The following is a 15,342-nucleotide window of genomic DNA, read 5'->3' as shown; positions in this document are numbered from 1 at the left end:
CTTGAGAGTAGAAATAAGGACACCGATAACCTCCTGATGAAGGAGTAGTTGCCAGAACTATACTCCTTCTTTAGCAACAGCGACTACATAGATTAAGGCTAATACTGCTGTAAACAAGTGTAGGAGTGGCTGACATTCAAACCAGAGCTCCCATGTGTACAGAAATTCACTCAATGGGAGGAATTGCAAGAGGGGAAAGTGTAAAGTGAATCTGTTAGTATAATTAATGCATGAGATTTATTGATGACATTCTGACACATTTTTGTGTAATAGTCTGCTTTCCCCTTTTATGGTCTGTATTATTTCAAGATTGTGGTGATATTTTAGCAATTGAAGAGAATGTCAGAAATCATTACTGAAAATGCATTTCTGCTTTTGCAGAGCATCAGGTACTCGTGGCCTCAGGAGGAAGAGAATGATAAATTTTATGCAAGATATTAATCAGAAGAGAAAATCAATTTCTTTTGTTTTAATGCTTGTTCAGGATCAGACAACTGGTATGTTAAACCATACATGTAATAATGGAAGTTAGCAGAATGAAAACAGACAAATCACATTATATGCTTCTTAAATTAGGATGCTTCTCCAGACATTGCTTATCTTTTGAAGATGAAACAAATAAAGTCTTGACGAGACTGCAGAAAAATGGTGGAATGGGTTTAAGGCCATGTTGTTGTATGTGTAATTGGAAGTGTGTGACAATGACAGCCTTGCTGCAGTGCTCACTTCAAAGCCTATGTAATTCCACTTCTGAGCAGATGCAGTATCTGCTCCTGATCTGCTACTAAATAGCACTTCCTGGTGCTGCTGCTGGTTGCAAGGTATGTTTCTGATTTTGAGACCACCCACACTATTTTTATTCCAATGTATTGCAAGCTGTTTGTAGTGTATGATGTGCATTTCTGTGCAGTTGCATACCCAAGGTGCAAGCTGTGCAGTGGTCTTGTGCATACCTCCCTACTGCATGGAGCAGGGGTGAGTTTATAGTACTGTTTGGTCCCAGGAGGGTCACTCTGCACAGAAGAGGTGCAATTGCAGCGTGGCTCTTTAGCTGGCTCTGACACAAACTGCAGAGAACTGGCAGGGTCCCAGGTATCAGCTGCTGGCAGTAGGACCTAGAATGCCATTATTTTACCTTAATGCAAAGCTTTATGCTAGAGCACTGCTACAGTTAGTACTGAATATAGCTAGATAAAGCTACCTTGGATTTGTCTGTACGAGATGGAGTCCATGTTAGCAGAATCACGTTTAGAACTTGCATACGATGTATATTTCTGGAAAGTAAATGTTTGTTTCAGGCATCGTACCAGTGAAACAAATAGATCTTTATAAACTTACAAATAGAGCATTTGGAAATTGTTGTATCTCTTTCCTCACACTGATAACTGATCCCAGGTCAGCACATCTCTTTCTTACCTCTGCCCCTTTACAGAACTGGAGGAGCTGGAACTTTGGGGAGTAAGAAGGAAGGGAAAGGAAAGCTGTAAGCGAGGCTTTGTTCTGTGTCTTCACCGGGATAAAATATTTGTCCTTCTGTCTGTAATGACAAATTAATGCACCTGAAGCATCATATTTGTTTAATTTATGTATTGTCTTAAATGTGTATGGGGATGTCATGATAATGGTGTCTAGAATCCTGATAATTTTTCCTCTGAAGAAATCTGGGGACTGAAAGACATCATCAGTCCTATTGGTGAAGCAAGTGTTGTGGCTTTCATTTTGTAAACTTACTGTTGGCTTAGATTATTTAATGATACGATTTTTCAGAAATTTCAAGTATGCTTATATGGATATTATTTGTGGTTTTGAATTCCTTTTCAAACACTGAGCATAATATTTCAGTCTAATATTTTGGGCTGGTATAGTTCCCCAGAATTACAACATACCATCATCGCCAACCTCAATATTTTTTTTTTTATCTAACTGTTATTATTAACTTTTAAAAATCATCCTATGTCTGCTTAGTCTTGGTTAGGACATTGGTTTTGTTGTTGTTTCTTAAGGGAAAGGAGAAGCAGGAAAGTCAGAAGTTTTTTCTGTTTTGCAAGTTAATCCTTTTAATAGTAATGAAAAAACTGTAATCTGAGGATTCCCAAATGTTGTTTGCATTGGTATTTCTATCAGCTGCAGCAACAGGTGGATTTTGAGCCAGACTGAGCATCTTGATATCAGCCTCTTTAAAGCATAGCATAGAGTATGGAGCACTGCAGCTTAGATTCAGGCAGACTGAGTGGGACTTTAATTAATTCCACATGTTGGCAGCTGTGATAGGAACATCACAGGAGGTGCTGCAGCTACAGCAGCTTCCAGTTCTGTGCAAAATAAAATAGCAATTCACATGTCGGGGCTTCATTTGCTATTCTCAACTGCATCAGGCTGGCTTAGGATCAGGATCTGCCACCAGGCAGGGCTCACACAGGGAGTATCCTTGGTACTGTTGGAGGTGATCTCCATGTCAGTAGAAACATACGCATTGGAGCCAGCCACTCTCATCTGTTCCCAGTTTTGTTGTCAGCTGTAATGATTTTGAAAACAAGTAAAGTTTTTGAAAACATCCTCTTCCATCAACATTGAAAACAGGTAAAATAGATGTACTCAAACGCCAAAGAAAACTAATTTAGTGGGGAAAAAGACACAGAACAGTGAAGCAATACTATTTATATTACATAGCAGCACTATTAGGCACAAAATTGACTCATAACTGCTCTTGTTGATATGTGATTAATGAGAAAAAATTATGGCATCTCCATAGCTCTTCCACTTCCTTAGGCTGTTCTTAGTTCTAGCCTGAAGCTGACTGGGTTTTACTTTTTGTTTGTGTTTGTTTATCTAGCCAGAAATAGGTGATTAAGGACTTCCAGATGGACTAGCTGTTGTACACGATATGACTAGGAATGTGAGGGGACTCAACTGCTGGATTTACCGTTTTCCATATGTGAAAAAAATGTGATCAGTGCATTGAAAATAGTGAGGGCTGATACAGATTTTTAAGCATTGTGAAGACAAAGTATGAGGAAATGCTTGATGACCTGGTGATTTAAAAACAAACAAACCTTGAAATCAACAAATGTATCTCAATTTAGATTTCTTACTGTATTTAAACAACTTCCAACAATGTATGAGGGCTTCTAAACAGGTTTTGATGCAGAGGAAAAAATGTTTATTTGGGAAAATAGCCCTTGGATAAAATAATACATTTAGTAAACTCTGACACTTATTACAACAGAAACACAAACTTGGGATACTGTCATGTTAGCAGCAGAGATCACAATTAAAATTTTGGAAAAATAAACTAAGCAAAATCACTGAAAATATTTGGTTAGCCAAAACTTAAGATAATACAGATCTAGATTTTGCATTGGGCCTTCCATTATGTAAATTAAAATTTAGTATTTTCCACATTCATGTAATTCTGAAGTCAAAAGAGGTTTATATTACAGGAATAAGTATGTTTTGTATTTGCTCTTCAGTGGGTGGTAGGAGTCTGGAAGAAAGTATTGAATCGAGTATTGCCAAATATAAGTGGAAAAAAGAGGAAAATTATTTTAGTACCCGTATTGGTTTCTGCGGGTAGCAGAGCTAATACACGACTAACCTTCGGTGTTGAGTTTCACTGTGGTTGATGTTAGAATTTGAAGACTGTGTTTGCTTCATTTTACACTCCATAATTCAGTATCTTATAGAAGGAGGCCTGAAAAATATTTTTAAACTTTCTTTAAAAAAATCAAAAATGTTTTGGAAATGGATCTTCAGTAACAATCTGTGATGTATCAGTTGTTCCAGCTTTCCTAAGATTTATTTTCAGATACCAATAAGGAATTCTGAAGTAATTAATTAATTCAAAACAGGATGATGTTCCTCATGCATTTCCAAAGTACCTATAACATTGATGCAGAGGTCCACAAAACAGGATAGTGTTATCAGGTGCTTCCAAAATTCAGCAGCCTTTGCATCTTGAAATGTTTATTTTAGACAATGTCCCTGATGTTCTGTCTCAGCAGAAATAGTGATCCAGGCGGCTTGAGGATTTTTTAATTTTCAGCAGTTTATTGCTGAATAATGACCCTTTATGCAGCTAATCTCTTGATTAATCTGTTATATCCTCATTGCTTCTACTTGGTGCCAGCAGTCAAGCGTAATTGTTACGGATGTTGCATGCAAGTTTGACAGACCAGTGTGACTTAACGACAGGCAAAGCAAAGCATGGAAACTGATACCTTCACAGTATATGTGGTAGTATTTTTATACGGTATTTCTGTTATTTCATCTGTGAAATGTCATGGTTTGAAAGAGCGAGTAGAGAGCATGCATAAGTTTAATTTCCTTCCTGTATTTACATTGCAGTTCAGCGAGGAGGATACAAGAAAACTAGGAGAGGGACTCTGTCAGGGAGTGTAGTGATAGGACAAGGAGCAATGGTTTTAAACTACAAGAGTAGATTTAGATGAGATATTCTTCACTCAGAGAGTGCTGAGGCACTGGAACAGGTTGCCTAGAGAAGCTGTGGATGCCTCATCCCTGGAAGTGTTCAAAGCCAGGCTGAATGGGGCTTTGGGCAGCCGGATTTAGTGGGAGGTGTCCCTGGCCATGGCAGTGAGGTTGGTATTAGATGATCTTTAAGGTCCTTTCGAACCCAAACCTTTCTGTGATTCGGCAAGAATCAAAAGCATTTGAAAGATCTGTGTGTGCAGTTTGAATGTATGGCAAGCAATTAGCATTACAAAACCTGTAAGCTAATGGAACCACAAGCTTAGCTGGAAGCATGGTTGTTATATTGAAATAGATATAAAGATGATTAAATGAAGTAACTTAATGTTTAAAAATGTTAATATATGGAGGCAGTTGACCCAAACTTAAAATGCATGCAAAACCCACTATTGTGCTCTGTAAGCAGCTCAGTGGATTTTAGTCAGTGGATTTTAGCAAGACTTTTGGTTACATGAAGTGATATAAATGAGACAGAATATATATATATATATATATATGTATGTATATGTATGTATATATATGGCACAGAATTGAAAGAGAGACGTGAATTTCTAGAATACCTAAACTTTTTCCCCTCCTATTGCAGTGCTGTGAGAAACAGCTTTGAATGAGTACCAGATTGAAACCTTGAGACAGGAATTTAGAAAACAATAGTTTTTTGTATTTCCACATAACAACATTGAATTGCAGCAAGTCTTGCATTTCAACTAGTATATTGAAACTTAAGAGTTATTTAATTTGATCTTTTAAATCAAATTCTGTAACCTCTCCAGGAAATAGTGTCTGCTCACAAACAGTAGAGGCCTTGGATTGCAGCAGATTATAGTAGCATGCCTCAGCAGGTCTTCTGATCTAAAGAATCAAAGAAATGAAAGTAGATTATTTGGCCGTATGATTTCATTCTTCTGAGTTCTCTGTAGTATGTGAATGCTGTGTTTGTCAGGTAAGGTGATTCTGGCTAAGGGCACTGACTTCTATAATGCAAAAGAGGTTGTACTGAGGAAAATGATACAGTTTATATTTAACAGCAGTTGTGTCATAGAATCTATAATATTTTACTGAACTGGATGAGCCAGCTGTCTGTCCTTATAAGTATGCTTTTTCTTTTTAAGTTCTTTCTTGATACGAGTAGCTTTTATTTTTAGACTAGCTACTCAGGGCTAAGATGGAAGGTTAGCTGTATGAAGTCAGGGGCTATTTTTGGTTCTGTATTAGTCTTCCCAGTTATGCCACTAAAGGAAAGAATCTGTTATGCTGACTTACTTGTGCTGCCGTGACTAATGCATCTGTGGGCAAGGATATAATTCTTGTCTTGTAACTGAAAATGCTATGTTTTTTTTTTTCCTCACACAGGCTGGATTATGGTCATGAGCTGCATTTGTTAATTCTCTGTTTCCAATTTCCACTTATTTCCTTGTTTAATAAGGCTATTATTTCTAAGTGTAACTCTTTAAATTTAGAAGTGTGATGTTAAACTTCACTGTTGTATAATATACTGAGCTATTCAGTATATTATATTTTATAATATTCTGAGAATTTGTTCAAGTTCTGGATAATACTGGGGGAAGGGTTTTTCTGGGCTATTTTTTGTTACAGAGAACGATGATGTGATTTGTATTGTGATTCAAGGTGTGATTCAAATTATTCAAAATTTACAGAATTTTAGACTTCTCAACTGTAATTGTTCCCACATCAAAATAGCTGCACGTAATCAGTGCAATCTTTGAAATACCGTGTTGCAGAAAGAAGTCAGGTCTGTCCTTTGGAAGACCAGTGAATGGCCCTTGCCAGAAAGTCCTACAGTACTGGAAGGCTTTGGGATACAGCTACGTGTAGGAATACACTTAAACTTGTGCATATTTCTAGAGCTTAGTTTTCTGACAGACATTTCCAGTACAGTGAGGATGATCTGTCTGTTGAAATGCACCCAAATGCAATCTTCCATTTTCATGTGTGTTCGTTTTCTGAATTAAACTCTAGGGATATCAAAAAATATATGCAAAAATCTGTTTAAAATTAAAATAAAACTAAAACGTGGTATGTGCTGTATTCTGTCATCTGTTCCACATAGCTGTATGAGTTGTGGTGACCTGACCAGTCTGTTTATGCAGTCTTTCTGCATTGTCATACTGTATTAGGCGTTTCCTGGGCTTGCTGCCAGACTTTTTCCGTTTACAAGGCAGCAGGCGAAGACTTAACATTTGTTTTCTTTCTTACTCTTCAGATTCCCTGTGGGACAGAAGGGTTTTGTCTCCTTCGTTTTCACTGTTGTTCCTCATTACAGGGTATCAGTGAAAGGAGGTTCATTTTCTGATGATGACTGTAATGATGTGTCACAGCCATTGATTAAATAATCAGTTAGGAAGCTGGCCTAGAAGCATTATTCTTATTATGGTCTTTGTTTCAATATTCTTTTTTTTTTTTTCCTGTTTTCCCAAATAGGATAACAAGCTGTCTTTATCCAAGGAAAATTCAACATTTACAATTTTTTGTATATATTCAGAAAATGTAATGCTTCCATCGCTGTTCATTGAATTTAATGAACTTGAAGGCAAAGATAATCAGACAATGCTTTATGGAAGTCGTAACCTAGAAATCAGATGTAATATATAATTCTACTGCAGTGTCCAGCAGAGCTGGGGAGGCCCTCAGGCCTTTCACAAGTTCATGCTGTGCTTAGTTTTGTGAATGTGAGTAATTCCACTCACTGCAGCAGGACTGCTCTCAAGCCTAAAGCTTGGCTTAAAAAGGGGATTTGCTGGGCTGGGACCAGAAAGCAGGGGACGCTGCTTGATCCAGCTATAGAAAAAAAGACCACTGAGATGTTTTCAAAAATGGATAAATTGAGATTGTAAGGATGATGTTAAAGCATCTGAATAATTGCTAAAATATATGTCTATATCATTTTTAAAAGGTTCTTTATTTTTTTCCAGAAATATAGGAGATTATTGTAAAGGAAAATCACAGACTTTAAAATATTAACTTAATTTGCCGGTCTCAAAACACTCACCAAGATGCACAGGGATATAACAGAAGACCAGGTAGTGATTTTTTTCATTTTGTAGCATTCGTTAGTTTTGCATTCTTTCTGCATGACCTGATCTTTAACTGTGTTTCACGTTTTAGTCACAAACAAAAAAAAAATCTGCACTTGAGCTTCAGAAATGGAGGTATTTGGCCTAGTCCCAACTATTTATAAAAAACAAATGAAATTTTTTTGTCCTGGTCTGCTAATGACCTTAAAGAGATTGCCTGCTGGGGTAGTCACTGGCATTGCATAGTACTCATAGCTACAGTCAGTAAGAAAGGTGTCTAGTGTCTGTCAAGCTCGTGGCTATATGTCCCCAAACCTTAGGATTCCCTAGCCTCTACCCTATGGCTGTTTCAGGCAGAGGTGCTCAGTCCTAGAATCATTTGAGCTCTTCCAAGTGCTGCATTAGAGGCTAGTAGTTTGTCTATCCATCTTTTCGTATTCTGTAATTTTGTTTAATGTGGGGAGTCCCAGCACGATTCTGCACTAGAGCTGTTACTGACCACATAAGCTGGTGAGGAACAGAAGAGTTTTTTGCTGTTCAAGTTAAACCTCAGAGATGGCAAGTGCTTCTTTCCTATACCGGCAGGAATCTTATTACTCAGCCTTATATTCCAGGCTTACTGCCTGTCTGATCTAGCGGTGGTTTTGTTGCTGTTCTCATGTACCCTGATGTGGGCTTCCATACCTGCCTGGCTCTTGCTTAGGTTAATTTTTTTTTTTTACCTGCTTCTAATTCACTTAGTATTGCTGCCTTTGACTCTGTCATTTCTGCCAAGTGTAAATTTAAAAAGAACAAAAAGAATACTGGCAGTTACAGTACCTTTTTTTTTTTTTTTTTAAGGGCATATCAAAGGTTCACTGGTCTATGGCTTTTCTCTGTATGTCTTCTTCCTGGATATATCCTGGCTACTGATTTGGTTGTTCACTTACTATGTACTGAAGACATGGCAGGAAATGTGACTCAGTATAAGGGGGAAAATAGCTGCCTTAAGCTAGTAATGAACATCTTTCGTTCTGGTCTTAGTTCAGTCTTGAAAAACATTTATAGTTTCAGTAAGTAGTTAATAATGGTTAAATGCATCCATCCCCTTTCCCTTGGTCTAGCTGTTCAGTGGAAGTACAGGGACCCAGGGGAAATTCCAAGCTAAGAAAATCCATGTTAAAATCACAGTGCTCAGTAGAAAAGAGTGGGAATGCCCTTTTCACCTTCCTCTTTGAGTTCCTGAGGCTGCCCAGAGGAAATTCTTGCTTTTGAAAGTTAAGTCTGCCCCTGCTGGTGATCGAACTGAAATAGAACATGGACAACTGACCTATTTCTGCAGGACTTCTTTGCTTGCATTTTGTTCTTTAGGACACGTATAAACCCTTGAACTGTCAGCCTGACAGTTACAGTGGGATGGATCCAAAAACACTGCAAGAATTTTAATGAGACTGTTCATGTTGCAGTGACGAGGAAGTGGCAATGCTATCTTTATTTGAAAAGGGAAACAAAAATGATGATCACAAAAATGACCTGTCAGGCAAAGTAGACAAATCTTTTGCTTACTCAGAAATAAAAGTTGATGCAAGGGGCAAAGGGCAAAACTGTTGGTACAACATAGCTGTAATCTGCCCCAGTCAAAGTGGAGTAGCGTTGCCTTGGAGAAAAGCGGAGACCTGTCAGGCTGAAGGTACGAGCAGGGAGGTTGTATCTGGTTTTGTTATGCTGACATTCAGTGAATTATTGTTTTTTGTGGGTTTTTTTTGTGTTTTTTTTTTTGTAGCATTTTTTTGGGAAAAGATCATATTGCATTTCTTTAAGAGTTTCAGCCCCTAATGCCTGTCACTACTGCTGAGCTGCAAACATGCACAGATCCAGCTGTTACTGTGCATGCCACTTCTCTTAGTTTTCCTTTTGCCTTGTATGTTATGCACTTCCTTTTTCAAATATTTACACCATATCCTATTTTCTTGAAGTCAGTAGGTATAAATTTTTTTTCATTGTTTAAAAAAAAATACAAACAATCTTTTATATCTTTTCCAGTTGGATGTCTTAGTTCAGTTTTCATCTAACGTGGGGATTTTGTCATCCAGAGCAGCTTTCCCTAGGCACAGGGTGTGGCTCTTAAGACTTAAACCATCCAGTCCTGTTGCTGTTACTTAAATTGAATCAGCCGTACTAAATTGAGCCAAAGTATTTGTCTTTACAGCTTGTCATTCTACATTTAGAATGAAACATAGTTGTACAGCTGGAATAAATACAATTTATTCAGTGGGCTCCTGGCCGAAGGGTCTTGATACATGGATCTGCTGTGTGCTTTTTTTGTTTGTTTTAATCTGTCACCTAAAGGAAATAGTCTGTTTTAAAGTTACATCACAAATGCATGTGTTAAAAACTTGATTTTTGTTTTGAACTAAAACTTTACACTAGTTGAAGTCTTCAGATACTATTTGAAGAACACCACACTGCTTACTTCTCTGTGTAAATTTCTTTCAATTCTGCACAGCTGTGTTTGGGATAACTGGATATTTAAAGGTATCTTTCCTTTGTGAACTGTTCCACTGTTGGTTAATCTGAATAAAGTAACAATGACATTGTCATAGTCTGTGGCTCAAGAGGTTAAATATTATTATGCTTTATGCATCATTTTTTTTTACATGAAGAGAAATGCCATTTGCTAGGCTTTGTGCTCCCGTTTCCAGTTGTCACTTCCTGCTTGTTACTTGCCTTTCCTCTGGCTCACAGGGCGCCATACAAAATATATGCCTTTTTTTAATGAAATATCCAGTAAAAAAAAAAACATAGAAGGTGGTCATTTAATTATAGTTGGTTACAGGACTCTTTTTCATGTTAAAGATTTGAGAGGAATTGAATTCTTTAGTAGTTTTTAATATGTTTATAAAACTCTGTAGTGTCAGTTTCTCAAAATCTTTTAGTGCTTTTTTCCTGTGGAGGATGGAGGACAAATACCTTGTGGGCGAGATCGTCGTTCAACTTTTCTAATTGTAACTTTGTCATGAAGGATAATTATAAAATCCCTGTTGAATTCTGTCTATAAACGATGGGTCGTTTTTCTTGTGTCTTCCAGGGATGCATCTTCTGCTTGTTACATTCAGAGGCAGGAGTAGGGGTTGGTGCAAATTACATTTTTAGGCTTATGTGATGGTAATAATGGGAAAGGGATTTCTGTAAAGGTCACGGTTTTATATAATCTAGTCCTGTAGCTTGATCTGACCGAAATACTTCTTTGTAAAGAGGAAACTTCTTAGGTTGGCTATAAATATTTGTCAGAAATATAAACCAATTTAAAAGGTAAATGTGATGGTTGTATATGTTGCATTGAAACACTGCACCAGTGGACAGCAGAGGATGAGGAAATTTATTTTTCAAATAGATGTGTTTGAACAGAAGCCGTGCAACAAGACAACCTGACAGCAGGCTGGACTGTCAGAGGAGCACCAATGGGTCGCTTTGTATTCAAAATAAAGGGAAAGTAGTGGAGTTACCAGCAGAACATAGGCAATGTTTGTCTAGGAAAGGGTGTTGTCTTTAGAAATAAATAGGGCTTAACACATTTAAAACAGTATTAGAATTAATTAATTCAGAGTTAATTAGCTAATGTTCTTTCTAAAGCATTCCTAAAGTGTTTTTCTCAAAACATATTTCATTTTTCTGTTGGGGAAAAAAAAAAAAAGAATTCAAAGAAATATGAAACTCTGCTGTAAGGCTTTGTAGTGTCAACTGTAATTAATTCTACAAAGCTTCTTCACGTACCTCCGTATATGCCTTCTTTTAAAATATATATATATATGTTTAAATAGATTTTTTCTTTTGTTTCTGTAGACAAGCAAATCACATTCATCATCTTCTTATTCGAGACCATTATCTGTGGTAATTTAAGCCACAGACAGGAGAGATGTTCTGATTGTTACTGCCAGGCCACTGCTGGAAAACAAGCGCCCTGAGTACTCACGTAGAGCTTTTGTGCTTAAAGCTAGGAATTGGCCAGATCTAAATCTCAGAAATGACATAAGGACTGTAATTCTAAAAAAGCCCTCAATAGTATTGAAAATTAGATATTGTTCTGGTGCTTGACCTTGTCAAGGTGTCTACAGCTTTTCAAATTTAAACATCATGCACAAAAGCCCACAGCATCAGGACTAGCAAGTGAGTTGTTACTTGAATGAGTGAATGAAAGACTCCTTATTTTACTGATTTTGCTATGGTATTCGTATTTGCAACAAAACAAAAAGAATGGGTAAGACACAGCAGACAGGCACTTAGTGGAGAGAAAAGCTATATTTATCATATACTAGTTCAATAAATCAAATGTTGTTCACTAGCTTACTGAAATATTTCTCATATGCAAAAGTTCTACTGCTAATGAAAGTAAAAAGATAAGTAATGTTCAAAATTCAATTGTTTTTAAATTTCTAAACTGATGAATCCTGTTCAAAGCTATAAACAATTGCTATATGATCAAAATATAGATATTGCTATTTGATCAAAATATAGATATTCTTCCGAGCAGAATTGTGTTATTTGCAAGTGAGACCAGTGGACCTGCAGCATGCAAAGTCTCATGCAAACTATTCAGTTCAGCTTTCCCTCAGTAGTATTTTTGCATGCTAAGTGAGCACTGTTGTCATTAACTGCAGCATATACATTAGTTTGAACTTTGTGGGAAATGAAGACCATTTATTTTAGCATCTGCTTGCATCTTGGGAACTGATTCTATGACTTTATTATGAAGGCCTAGAAAAATAACCATTAGATTGTGCTTTTAGGAAAACCAACAATTTCTGTGAATGTGGTTTTAGAAACACTTTTCTTACCTTGTAATTTGTTGTTTTTTGGTTTTTTTTTTTTGGGGGGGGGAGCTTGGTAAATTTGAGCAGATCTTTGTTCCTCATTGATTGAACTCTTAAAATATTTTTTGTACATGCTTGTACGTTTTACATGTTAACCAGTCAAGACTATTTGTAGGGAGAAGGAGCACTTGCAGTATTCACTGTATAGCAAGCAGCTATGTAAATGTTTCTCACACTTGCATTTATCTGGGTCCAGTTATAAGTACAGTTTAAGACCCTTTACAGTCAGCTGAAGCCTTGGCTTGTGATGGACAGGTGGAAGTTGCAGTGCTTTAAATCAGAACAGAAAGATTCATTTTAGGCTCTGTCAAAGTACAGCATTCAGCTGTAACCTGCTTGAAACAGCACTGCGAGGGCACAGGGGGCACAGGTAGGGCAGTGGTGGGTGCGCAGACATTATGGAAATGGAACCTAGTTTGGGGGCTTTGGATGGGAACTTGGGCTTCATGGAGTGTTTCCCTCCTTTTCCAGCAGTGCAACTGGGGTAACTATTCTGAAAGGTTTCCCACGCCTTGCTTTTCTTATAAGGATGGGTTTGAGTTGGTTGTTGAATTCTCTGCCCTCCTACTCCTTGTAGGTGGGAAAGATATTTGGTCTTTGTATCTAAAGCAAGCTTTTACATCAGTGGTGATGCTCTTGGGAAAAACAAAACAAAAAACTGAAATCTCTGGGGATGTAGACTCTCCTTATTAGTAGAGTGAGTTATTAGGTAGAGGGGAATAAATGCCGTGTTAGCAAAACTCTTAAATTTATACAGCCTTTTGAATCCCATTGGTACTGCCTCTTTGGTTAAACCACCATCAGCAGTTTCAAGTACAGCTTAAAACGTCTCTGGGAAATGCAAGTGGGTTGTTGTCGTGACAATAAGATAAAAATAAAAGGATTTTGTTGATGGCTGGAGCCCTTTGGCTTCCTAACAGTGAAACCAGCAGTTGATGCTTCAAGTGGCCGAGCCGTGTGGCTCCTCGTGCTGCAAGGGCACCTGCTGTTCTTCCAGGGAAAGCTGCCATGACAACTGCATGGCTTGCAAGCGCCTGGTCCCTGCTTTCCTGCAGCGACGGAGGGTCATTGGTATTCTGGGCGGCTGCCTGCTGCAGGCAGCAGCAAACCTTTCCCTTCCTCGAGATCTGCCAGCACTCACTGTTAGCACCCTGGGTAGAATATGCAAATGGTGTTGACAGGTATCTGGAAAGGGAAAAAAGGAAAAAAGGCCCGTTTGCATAGAAGCAGTGATTTGTTTTAGCTCGTTAATTAAATGCTTTTACCAAATGGTTCTAACTTTCATAGCTTCTACAAATCTTTTATTCCCAAATCTCATTCAGAGTATGCAATGTTAAATAGGAACGTAAAAAAGAATAGGGAAGGGAGGTGGGGGGCATGTAGAGCACACAGGAAAACGTTAATCAGCTTACATTTAAAAAATATCTTGCTACCTGCAATCACTTATTTTCTTAGGGGCAGTTAAAAGGAGTTTGGAATTTCTTTTGTGGCATTTTTGGTTTTAATTTGTTTTAAAGCAGATGCTTCTTCACAAACTGGCTTCTTGGCTTTTGAGGGGTGGTTTTATTCAAGGTGTTTGGTTTTGTTTCTTTAAAGAATATCTAAAGCATTTGTCATTGTGACGTTCCCATCCTTCTCCAAATGTATTTTAACTTCATTATTGCAACAATAAAGAACAGAATGAGCTGCAAAGGGCATGGAAGGAACTTCGTTTTTCCTTTTTTCTTCAATAAGGACTGCCTTTTAATGAGAGGGTGAAGTAGATGTCTTGTTGGTTTTGTTTGTTCTTTGTTTTTAACAGGACACCAAAATATGAATATTAAATGCCATAGATAAAAAAAAAAATAAAAAATTGCAGAAGCAAAAAAAATTTAACAGATTTTCCTACAAGCAATTGATGTAAGAATACCAGAATGCTTCAGTAGATTTTCTGGCTGTTTTCATCAAAGCCGTCAGCATGCACATATAGGCAAAAATACAGGTATTAAATGTAAGAGAAGGTGGTCTTGGAGGTAAGGGGCAGTCATACTTAACATTCTGGACTGTGAGGTTTCCCGTACTTCTTCCTGTACGTGGAGGATAGCTGAAGTACTTCGGAACTAGAATGTTTGTCATTATAAAAGAACGTTATGGTATCGCTGTAAAAAGGAAAACTAATTAAGTGTTGCTGACTAACTGAAGACTTAGCATTTGAAAATACTGCATTTGTTTATTTTACTTTGTATATTTTGCCATCAAGGTGACATGCTTGCAGGACTTCTTTGGAGATGATGATGTCTTCATTGCATGTGGACCTGAAAAATATCGGTATGCTCAGGATGACTTCGTCTTGGATCACAGCGGTAAGACTATACATCCTGAACCTACTGAAATAGTCAAGTTCATTGAGATTTCCTTTATTTTCACCCTCAAGCTGTGCATTATAGAAAAATACTCATTGGTATATACTTTCTTATTGATGAAAGCATTTTCCCAAACCATCGTCTGAATTCTGTATATCTGTTAAAATGCACTAACAATGTTTAATGAACCCTGTCCCTAAAGTTCAATGGAAAACAGCACTGAATTTTTGAAGGTTCAGTTATGTCTCTAAATGTTCCTAAAACCAGTTATAAACATTTACTTTTGACTTCTGTGGGCTACAAGATGGTCTCCATATTGCTGTCATCATGGGATGTTTGAAAAGATCACATATGTAACTGCTAATTTCAGATCTCAGGTTGTCCTGCTAGACAAGTCATATTCCATGTCGAGCCTGTTTATACTGTGAGAGATAGTAGGGGGTTTTGTGCGGAGAAGGAGGTGAGACAAACCAGGACGTTATGTCCACACTGTCTTCCATTGACAGATCATGAATTTAACTTGTTTAAGAAAGTTACTTTTCCATACAGAGAAAATCTATAATGCAAGTTCAAGAAAAAGTTCCCTACTAGGGAGTTTTAGAATTGTCTTGGAATATCAAATCATAC

At 37.4% G+C, this 15,342-nt stretch overlaps 1 protein-coding gene across 7 annotated transcripts in view; it reads left to right on the top strand.

The window, feature by feature from the left end:
* DCLK2 (doublecortin like kinase 2) overlaps window positions 1-15,342 on the top strand; it is an 85,468-nt gene that overhangs the window by 26,610 nt on the left and 43,516 nt on the right. For all 7 annotated transcript variants that reach the window (XR_005819373.1, XR_005819372.1, XM_040555336.1 and 4 more), the window contains exon 3: window positions 14,613-14,715. Coding sequence is in view for 5 of the 7 variants with exons in the window: in XM_040555336.1 (XP_040411270.1) it covers window positions 14,613-14,715 (103 nt within the window). In the remaining 2 variants the exon portion in view is untranslated. The remainder of the gene's footprint in view (window positions 1-14,612; window positions 14,716-15,342) is intronic.

The sequence above is a fragment of the Cygnus olor genome, chromosome 4 (genome assembly GCF_009769625.2).
Source record: "Cygnus olor isolate bCygOlo1 chromosome 4, bCygOlo1.pri.v2, whole genome shotgun sequence".
NCBI classification, from domain to species: Eukaryota; Metazoa; Chordata; class Aves; order Anseriformes; family Anatidae; genus Cygnus; species Cygnus olor.
The sequence above is the reverse complement of the archived record's forward strand: the minus strand, read 5'-3'. Positions and strand labels throughout refer to the sequence as shown.